The sequence below is a fragment of the Toxotes jaculatrix genome, chromosome 1 (genome assembly GCF_017976425.1).
Source record: "Toxotes jaculatrix isolate fToxJac2 chromosome 1, fToxJac2.pri, whole genome shotgun sequence".
Lineage (NCBI taxonomy): Eukaryota > Metazoa > Chordata > Actinopteri > Toxotidae > Toxotes > Toxotes jaculatrix.
In genome coordinates, this window is record NC_054394.1 from 732,007 (window position 1) to 741,885 (window position 9,879).

The window sequence follows — 9,879 nt, forward strand, 5'->3', positions numbered from 1 at the left end:
CATTGGGAGGCGGTCAGGAATGCAAGTGTGCAGTGTAATGTGAACTCGAATGGCTCCCTAGCCACATTGAAGGACCAATTAGTCAACTTTGTATTGTGTAGATAGCTGGACAAAGATCCCAAATGCAGTTGATTTGCCTCTGCCAAACAACTCGGACAAGGTCCTGAACTGTGTACCCAAGCCAGAGCATCAAACAGCTGCTACAGCCCTCTTCTCTTGCTCTGTGGCTGAGCATAAATGTGTTTTTTTACTGGTTAGCTGCAGTTCAGGTTTCCCTGCATTCAAAAGTGAGTACAAATCAAATACAAGTGATTGCTCAAGATGTCATTTGAGATGCACTCTAATGACCTAACCCTAACCTAGCCCCATTTGTGATGTTAGGACTCTGAACATCAGAAGTTTTCACAGGTTCTCTTGGATCTGAGGACCTAACCTGAGACCAGGTTGGACTGGGTCAAAGTTATATCCAATCTAAGGGTCTTGTTTTGCTGCCACAGGTCTGATACCTGAGTGATGCATAGTCGGTATGAGCTCAGATCACATGGTCTGCCCTACTCACAGCAGGAGAAAATGTACGCTATTAACTGACTATTATTATTTTTTGGAATTTTGTTCATGGATATTGGCTGATAACTATCCTTGGGGTCTGTGTGGGTCAGGTTTGTTCGTGCTCAGGTCCCTTCTGGATCAGGTCTCCCCCATTTGTAAAATAATTTATGTGTTTCCCTGGTTGTGCTTCAGATTGGGTCCAACATTTTAGACCCATAAAGGCCCCTACTGTATGGTACTCCATGATTCTGTCATCAATGTTAGGAAGGTTGCTTTTGAAATGTAACAGGTTGCAGATTACGAGCTACAATGTTAAAAAGCAATGTGACTAATTTTATTAGTTCATCAAAGTTGTTTAACTGAGTTTATTTGATTACTTTTTAATTACTTTTCAAGAAAATGTTTTAAACTGGGCTGAAAAGTAGGCAACACTGATTGTCAAACTTCTCAAAAGTTCTTCAAAATAAGATTCAAAAGGAAAGCACTGTTGAATTTCCAGCACTGAAAATCTGGTCGCAGGCATGGCAGACAGGTTTGTTAGAGCAGTGCACATTTATCTGACTGGAGAGACAGTGCAAATTCAAAGAATCATTCAAATCAAAAACACTGCTCAAAATTTAAGCGTATACTGTAGAGAGGAGTAGAGACAGCTCCTTGTGAGCCATCCTACCCCTTGATGGTGTCGGACTCAAATTTGTCCCGCTTTGCAGACCAGACATATGTAGCAGAATGACTGAATAAGCTTTTTACCAGAAAGCAAATATTTAAACCCCTTCATAGTCACCAACATTTTGATGTAACTGTGTAATTACATATTTTTTTCTCAATAACTGTAACAATAGCACATAAAAGTCAGACCCCAAAACTCTGTCTCACAGTTTTTCTAACACAAACCTCTGGAGAAAAGTCTTCAAAGGTATTTAGGTGATCCCACAGATATCCTCTGTTAACCTAGGAATATAAAATGTTTGCCCAGGCTGACACCAACGTTGAAATCCAACGGTCCCACACAGTGGCCAGTGAATTTGTAAGTTTCAGGGAAGAACACAGGCAAAGCAGCAAAGCCTGTGGATTTATTCATTGGTCTCAGCCCAACAGAAAGCAGACATCTGTGAGAGCATGAAAAATACCTTTGAAGATGCAACCCGCTGCTGAAAATATACAGTTTGGACTTTTCCACTAAGGTTTGTGTAGGGAGCGCTATGCCACTGAATCAAGTTTCATACAGAGTGCTGAGGTCATTAATGAGGCTAACCCTATCTCTGAGATCTGAATGAGCCCTAAAGCCTGGATTCAGAACAAGTTTATAACAGAAATTTTAAACTTGAAAATTAAAAACAACAACACAGAGTTATCTTAATGTGAAGAGGAAAATGTGTGTGTGTGTACGTGCGCGTGCGTGCGTGTGCCTCACAAATTGAGAGCGTTTGCCCTGCTTATTGCTGGGATACTATGTGGGCGGTGTGGAAGGGAGCATAATTAAAATAGTTTCTGAGAGAAACAGCACACCACATCTGAGGTTCCACCCTCTTCCAGCATTTAACCACATCAAGAGCATCTCACTTAGAAATGGCCACCAGAACAACCTCAGATACACACGGCCCAGGCTGATGTTTTGGTGTGTTGTCTGACTTGCGAGGGGGTCTCCGAGGCATAATGTGCACACATTTGTAATTAAAAGAGCTGCCTTTTTCTGATCATCGGGTAAATAAAGTGACAGAAGCAGCTAGCCGGGTGATGTATGGGAGGGGAAGACAAATTAACCGTCGACTCTCTGGGGGTTTCTCAGCAGAGGCCTTCATAGCAGCAGTGGAGTAGCGCCAAAGGGCAGAGAGATTTGTAGATGATGGTGCTAATTACCAGAATGCAAACCATAATGCGACCAAGATGGAAGCAATTTAGGCAGTAGTCATTTAAGCCTGCTGCTCTTCCGCCCACCGGCTGCTGCCTAGCCAGAGCCGGGGCATTAGGATGGGAAAAGTCTGGGACAATCCATTGCTTGGGTGAAGGATGAAGAATAACGCATGAGAGAGAGGTTCTGTGGTGTGAAGAGCACATGGGGAGAGCCCTGTGACTGAACCATTCATTTATCTTTTTTTTCTTGTTGTTGTTCCCTTAAACTAACTTCAACAGAAACAACCCAGTGTATTAGAAGGTAACGCTTCCAGGTCAGGTGGAGGAAGGAGCATGTAAATTTTTCAGAACAAAGACGGCTGTGAACTTTTAACTGCTCAGAGAAGAAGTTGGGTTTGATTCCCGGGTAAATCTGCAGTGGCAGCTTGTCACCACCTCTGGAAGAACTCTGCGGATCTCTGTGAGCGTAGGACTGCGCTGCCTGGCAAGCAGCTCTGATTCCAGGCAAATTACAAATTGCACAAACTTAATACTGAGCTAAGCCTGTCATGATGAGTTTATTGTGAGCTGGACAAGCACCTGTTAAGATTGGGATGAATGTTTTTATACTTCATCGAGCATGCGGACCACCCAAAAGTCAAAGTGCTAAACAATATTTTATTACTTCAGAATGCTCAAAATATCAATACATTTGCAGAACAAAGAGGCCAAATGAAATCCTCCAGTGTGAGAGACATTAGGGGAAAATAGGGGTCTAAGATTGTGAAGCCTAAAATGAATGAATTCAACAGTGAAATGATTTCAGTTTAAAAAATTTGAGTTTTTTTTGTTAAGGTTAAGGTAGATTAATTATTTCTTAGAACATCTAGCAGCAGTCCTGTTCCTCACCTGTTGCAGAGCCTGGCGCAGCCCGCCTGTATAATTTGGGATGTCTAATTGCTCTTTTAGGATATTTCAGAAGAAGCGTTCAGAGGAGGAGAGAGCTGTTCCGCACTCAGCCACTGTGTAATTTTATCCAAGCCGCAGTCTCTCGCTTCACACAGGGCTGATACCTTTGCCTCCCCCCTTTCCTTTGTATCAATTGGTCGGAGTTCAGCCTATTGTCGCCACAAGCTTCTTTTATATCTGTGCTCGGTCTGAGCTGAGGCTCTCAGTCAAGATCCGCGGGAGGGACTTTTAGTAGCAGCAGCAGCAGCAGAAGCGACGAGCGGATCCCACCTCGGGGGCGGCTGTGCTTGTCAGCGGTGACTCTCGGGCTCGTATGTGCGCAGTGCTGGAGCTCTCCAGCGTTGGGGCCCCAACACTTTAATGGGACCCCGAGAGCCGGGCAGGAGTTCTCCATTTTTTCGCCACAATCGTCGCTCCCCGGCCATGCCACAATGCTGATGATACCTCTGCTGGTGTTGCTGAGCCTGTTGGATCCCGTTAGTCCCCGGGCCCGCTGCGCCCCTGGCCAGGCTTGCGACCCCCGGCAGCGGAGGGACGCCGGGGGCCGCGGAGGAGTGTATGAGCACCTCGGAGGAGCGCCGAGACGTAGGAAACTCTACTGCGCTACTAAATATCATTTACAAATCCATCCTAATGGGAAAATAGATGGCTCACTGGAGGAAAACAACCCATTAAGTGAGTATTCACTCGCTTTTACGCACAGGAAACTACACCAACACACCCCAGACTATCACACTGAAATTTTAACTGCCTTAATATGACACAAGGTCTTTTTTTGGTTGTTGTTTTTTGTTTGTTTTTTGTTGTGGGGTGAAGTTGTTAAATGCAAGTTTGTTTTTTTAATATAAATTGCTGAACATTAAGTTTCACTTTATGGTAAACCTATTACATAGATCCTTAAACAGATTAAAATGTGCAATGCTCTGTTTCTTTTTTCATGGTGCTATTTATTTGTGTGTGTCAGGCTACACTTGTGATTTCCGATCTGATGAATTTATCAGGATCTATCAGAGTTTCACTGTCAGTTACTCAGTGAGGTGCTCCGTAAACTTTTATGCGTGCGCGCGCGCGTGTGAAAATGTCATTGCAAAGCTGCCGACATGCAGGTTAATCTCTATTAGAAGTATCAGCCAAAGTGTTAACATCCAGGCGGGACAAAGGCGCTATCCTAGCGGATGTATTTACTAATCAGAAGCCATTAGAGCGCTGAATAGGCCATTTACTAATCAAGCACTGATTTTGAAAAAAGACAATAAAAACGCTGAATGGGCCGCGAAGAGGTGACCAATACAAGAATGAACTCATTTATTCTGACAGTCATTTGTTTATTTTAGTGTCGACTTCCTTTGGTATATTTCACCCTCCAAAAAATGATTGTTGAGGTGATCAATAAATCTGTTGAGATACATAGAGGGCTCTTTCATGGACCCACAGCATGTAAATGTTATGTCATATGTCATATAGTATGTTTGTGTCTGTTGCAGGCATCATGGAGATCACAGCAGTAGATGTGGGTGTCGTTGCCATTAAAGGGCTTTTCTCTGGCAGATATCTGGCAATGAATGACAAAGGCCGGCTGTATGCCTCGGTGGGTACACATTTCACCTCATCATCTAATGTGTTGCCTTGTCAACATACACACACACACACACAAACACACACACAGCTCCTGTTTGACACCAGTCAAGAGGTTGCAGGTTAAAGGCCTCAAATAAGACAAGGCAGAAAGATCTGGTTTCGTGCTGTAACATTCACCTTCTGTGAATTGCCATATTTATCTTTTGTAAAGTCTGTTATTTTATGGCTGAGTTGGTGTCTGATGGTGGTGGCGGTCAGGTTTGTGGGATTCCATACAGAGCTGAGCAGAATGTGAAGACTTACAGTGACTTGGAGAGTTTGTCAAATCTGGCTCACTGTCTCCTTCATTCTCATCTCCCCAGGAAGTGTTCAACAAAGAGTGTGAGTTTGTGGAGCGGATCCACGAACTTGGGTACAACACTTACGCGTCCCGCCACCACTCCACTGAACAGCCACTGCCACCGCAAGGGGGTGGCAGTGGCAACAAGCGACGAGCCAGCGCCAAACGGCAGTGGTACGTTTCCATTAATGGTAAAGGCCGGCCACGGCGGGGCTTTAAAACCCGAAGCACGGACAAAGCCTCGCTGTTCCTGCCTCGGGTGCTGGGCAATAAGGACCATGAGATGGTGAGACGGCTGAGAGACAGTGAGAGTGCACACCACCACGTGCAACACCACGGCAGCCGTGGCGAACGCAGAAGACGCCGGCATCGTGCCAGAAAAGGAACAGTGCCGGATGACTGAGCAGACTTTTAGAGGGAGAGAAGCTGACCCTGTTGTCCCATGATTCATTTCAGCCAACGACGTTGTAGCTTGACTGCAATGGAGGACATGGAAAAACAGTTTGGATGCTGTCTTCTGGATTAGCTCAAGTTTTTTTGATTTCTTTTTTTTTTGTTGTTGATGCACAAAGAAAAAAAATCAAAGAGAATAGAAGACGAAGAAAAGACCTAAAGCCACCCCAAGTGTTAGGACACATTTATTGACTCTTTCACTTTCAGGAGACTTTGACACACACACTCACATTCACACACAAATATATAATTTTCTATTCACCAGTGTCCAGCTTCTTCGATATGCTACTGTCTCATAAACAAATGTGTTAACGTAGCTGAAAACTTCCATCTTGTTTTGTAAAAAAAAAAGTTCAGCTTTTGTACAAGCAGTCGTTTTACCACAGACTTTCACACGGAGCTGAAACCTTTGAAAAGTGGTTCTATTGTTGTAAATAACAGTGCGCATGTACAGTGACTCTATAGCTTTACAATTGTCAGAGGCTGAAATGACAAACAGAATATATTGCTATTTTGAAGTGCTAACAAACATGGTGGATATTGAAGAGAGGACTTTACACAGCGAAGCACTTTTTTTTTGTCAGATTCACATTAAGAAGCAGAGGGAAGGTCGGTGTGAGACAGGATCTGGTGCCACACTCTTCCAATGTGATAGTCTACTGTCTGTAAACTGAAAGAAGTACTTTGTATATTTTACTAATGATATGAATATTTATTTGGTGTCTGTGTTGTAAGTTATTGATAAGACTATTACTGCATTTTACCAGTGTTGCTACTTGTCTCATAGATTTCACTCACCAGCTGGTTCCAACATAAAACACATACTGACACAAGGAAACAACTGGCAGATTTTTTTCCATCTTTTTTTTTTTTCCTCAAAGTTTCGTCTTCACAGGCCTTGAGTTTTATTGTTGTTTTCTGTTTTAGTTGAGAGGTGAATGCAGGTGTATAAACCAGCTGTGGTCACAGTTGGAAGTGTGGTTGGAAGTATATGTGTATATACACACACACACACACACATATATATATATACCAGATCCGTTGTGATCTTCCATGTTTCCTTACCTTAATCATATACAGATGATTTTTTAACATCAAACAAACAAACGAACGACAAGACCAGATTTACCAGATCTACTTGTAATTTAACTGTAAAACGGCAGCTGTGATGGCTGTGTTACTGTCAGTGCACTGTGAATGGACAGACCTGAGAATTATTTCATAGTTTTTCAGTACCTTTTAGTACTATAACACACACGTAGTCTAATAATGACTTGTGGGAAAATCTGCTGTCTACCCGGTGTCGATATTCCCATTGAGGTTAAAGACAGAACAGGCTGCTGTGCCATATTTCTACTGTGTAGATCTGTAGTAGACAGGTGTGGGTGTTACATGTAGTTAGCTTGGTTTATTACAACTTTGTACATTTAGAGCTGTATCCCCCACCCCCCAGTACACACACACATACACACGTGACATTATCCCTCTCTCCACGCTGCAGTTCATTTGTTAAAGTGCCCACCTGTCGCTGCAAACAGGGCCGAGCAGAAAAACCACGACGACCACCAATGCAAAATTCATCACAGGCAGCATTCGGACTCAAATTCGGATTGTTCAGGTTTTGCCTCACCTCACTCCCATCTATAGGTAGCTGCATATAAAGCCTTGTCATTCTATACCTGCGGGCTGGGGAGGCTTCCTGGCCTGGACAATAGCTCCTCCCAAGGGGGGCCTGGGAAGCGATGCCGCCTGAGACTTTTGGGCTTTTTTTTGAAATGCCGACCAAAAGCCGCAGAGTCAATAAACAAGGCAGGTCCTCCTGAAAGCAGAAACTGTGTCATACAAAGTGTAACACCTTGCTACGGCTTGTTATGAATGCCAAACTCTAATATTACTCAACAGGAATGCAGAACTTTAGAGAGGTTAGGGCCTTTTGTGGCCCCTGTTCCCTGCCTGTCTGTTTTATTTAGCAGTTTAACAGTTATCTTTTGAATCTCTTCCTAGGAGCTCTTGCTATCCATGACATCCCACTGAAGGATTGGGCCTACTAAAATTTATGAGCTGGGCAGTAAAAAACATGTTCATCTGAACTGACAGGATGCAAGGTTAGAGAATCTTCAGAGTGCATTTTATCTTGAATTACATAACAGGTAAATGATTCTGGGGCCATCATCCTGAGAGGGAAACACAGTGAATCTCTTCCACCACAGCTTGAGGAAGCTGGGAACTGATGGGAAGCAATAAGTTCAGTTAGGCCATGCTAGATATAGAAGGAACACACTTTAGGTGTTCTTTGGAAACTATGAGTGGTAACAAGCTAACGTAGGTATCAGCTGATGACCTTATAGGTGGTAAATAAATCATCTTAGATGGTTTAGAGATCAGTTATAAACCATGACTAAGCACACATGTTGGTTTGCCGGGTTGTGAAAATTCCTTTTGACTGACTGAACTGTGTGACCACAGAGCATTTGGACCAAAATGTATTTTAATAAGCATTTTGTATTGGATCAACAAAATTTATAAAATGCTTCTTCCCAGCACCAGTCAAAGGCTTCACACTCCTTTGAACCTAAACCATGTGTTTAAAAAAGCTTATAATCAGTCTATAAAGCATTAGTTAATGAATTATAAACATTAATAAAGAGGTTATTTATACAATTGTAAACATACAGAGAATCTATGCACTCACTTCCTGCTAAGACTGAATACAGCAAATGTCAGAAAAATGTAGTCTTCTTACAAAGAAGTGACAAAGAACTGAGGGCAGTTCATTTATTTACTTATTGCTATGATCACACATTAACAAAATGAATAGTTTTGCAACTTGACAAAGTTCATTGATGGTGAATAAATATACAAAATAGCACTTATTTTCAATCATTTGTATTGAGCTGGTTTTATCAGTCTGAGTGTCCTGGTGGTCCAAGAGAAGCATGCAGAGGTAACACTGTGCAACAAAAGTGTAGTGGTATTTTAAACGCGGGCCCTGGGCTAATGGCAGGTGATTGCAGTGCAATCACTTGTAAACATTGACCCCTAGAGGCAGATAGCTGCCTCCCCTGCAGACACCTGGTGGCCGTTTGCCACGTGCGAATGTGCATCTAATTTGCCTGGGTTCGGTATTTTGGCAGAGGAGCTCGATGCCCTCTGCAGGCAACTCCCTGCCAGCAAAAACACAGCATCCAAGATCCAATCGCTTTTCAGAGAGTGACAATAAAGTGATGATTCACGTAATGCAGACCAGAATTCAGTAGGACAAGTCACTCAGTCAGTCCAGTGAATCCAGATCTGGCAGACGCTTCAGTTCATTTGACAGCTGTCTAGCTGGCCAGCATCCAACTGTACTGGGCCAACAATATCAGAGGAAATACCCCCTCCTCTGTTTGGATACATAGAACATGACACTGGATACACACTCACTAACAGGTAGGACACCTTTTCACATGTAGTGACATATGTGACATTGATTAACCCAGGTTTGTATCTGAACAAAATCTTTATTTTTTATTTTAACAGTATAGATTCAAGGAAAGAAATAAAGGATTAAATTCTGGCCCAATAATGACCAAATAAAATTTTCGTGAATACAATTATGTCATGTCATGATCTGCTGCTTATCTGGGTCCAGACCCAGGTCGCGGGGGCAACTCCCACCCAGTCCACAATGCACCGAAGTCCTACAGCACCTCTCACAGGTGGTGAGCCCATGGGAAGAGGTGTCGTCCGGAGTGGGGCTCAAACCCACGACCCCAAGAGATTGAGTCGCGTGTTCTACCAACTGAGCTAACTGGTCGGCTGAATACAATTATGTAAACCATAATTTCAGTGCTGGAAAATGCCTGTGTTTTCTGAGGTCCATCCAACTTTAAAGGTTGTTTTTGGTTGAAAAGAACAGCATAAAGACAAAGGGAGAGGGCTCTGTTGGGACAATACAGGCACAGTTCTCCATAGGTACAATCAGTGATGGTGCTTTATGATTAAAAGTGCATTTTAAAATATATATAGTATATATTGTCCTGTATTGATGAATTATAAGAAAACAGTACATAGTGTTGGAAATGATGAATAAATGAGTGAGCCCACGAATGCTTGTGTTGAATGTTGAGACATTTTAAGCTCTGAATTGCAGCTGTCACCCAGTGAAATCCAAAACC

General features: G+C 42.9%; 1 protein-coding gene across 1 annotated transcript; it reads left to right on the forward strand.

The window, feature by feature from the left end:
- The first annotated feature begins 3,775 nt into the window (after positions 1-3,775).
- fgf3 (fibroblast growth factor 3) lies at positions 3,776-5,683 on the forward strand. The gene is made up of 3 exons (XM_041040257.1): positions 3,776-4,026; positions 4,836-4,939; positions 5,292-5,683. Exons 1-3 carry the CDS (start codon positions 3,783-3,785, stop codon positions 5,670-5,672), a joined length of 729 nt encoding a protein of 242 aa, XP_040896191.1. The 5' UTR covers positions 3,776-3,782; the 3' UTR covers positions 5,673-5,683.
- The last annotated feature ends 4,196 nt before the right edge of the window (positions 5,684-9,879 follow it).

Excerpts from the sequence above, each read along its gene's own strand:
- fgf3 (XM_041040257.1), top strand. The coding sequence starts at position 3,783 with ATGCTGATGATACCTCTGCTGGTGTTGCTGAGCCTGTTGGATCCCGTT. Across the intron at positions 4,027-4,835 it reads GGAGGAAAACAACCCATTAA|GCATCATGGAGATCACAGCA; the intron begins GTGAGTATTCAC and ends TGTCTGTTGCAG. Across the intron at positions 4,940-5,291 it reads AAGGCCGGCTGTATGCCTCG|GAAGTGTTCAACAAAGAGTG; the intron begins GTGGGTACACAT and ends TCATCTCCCCAG.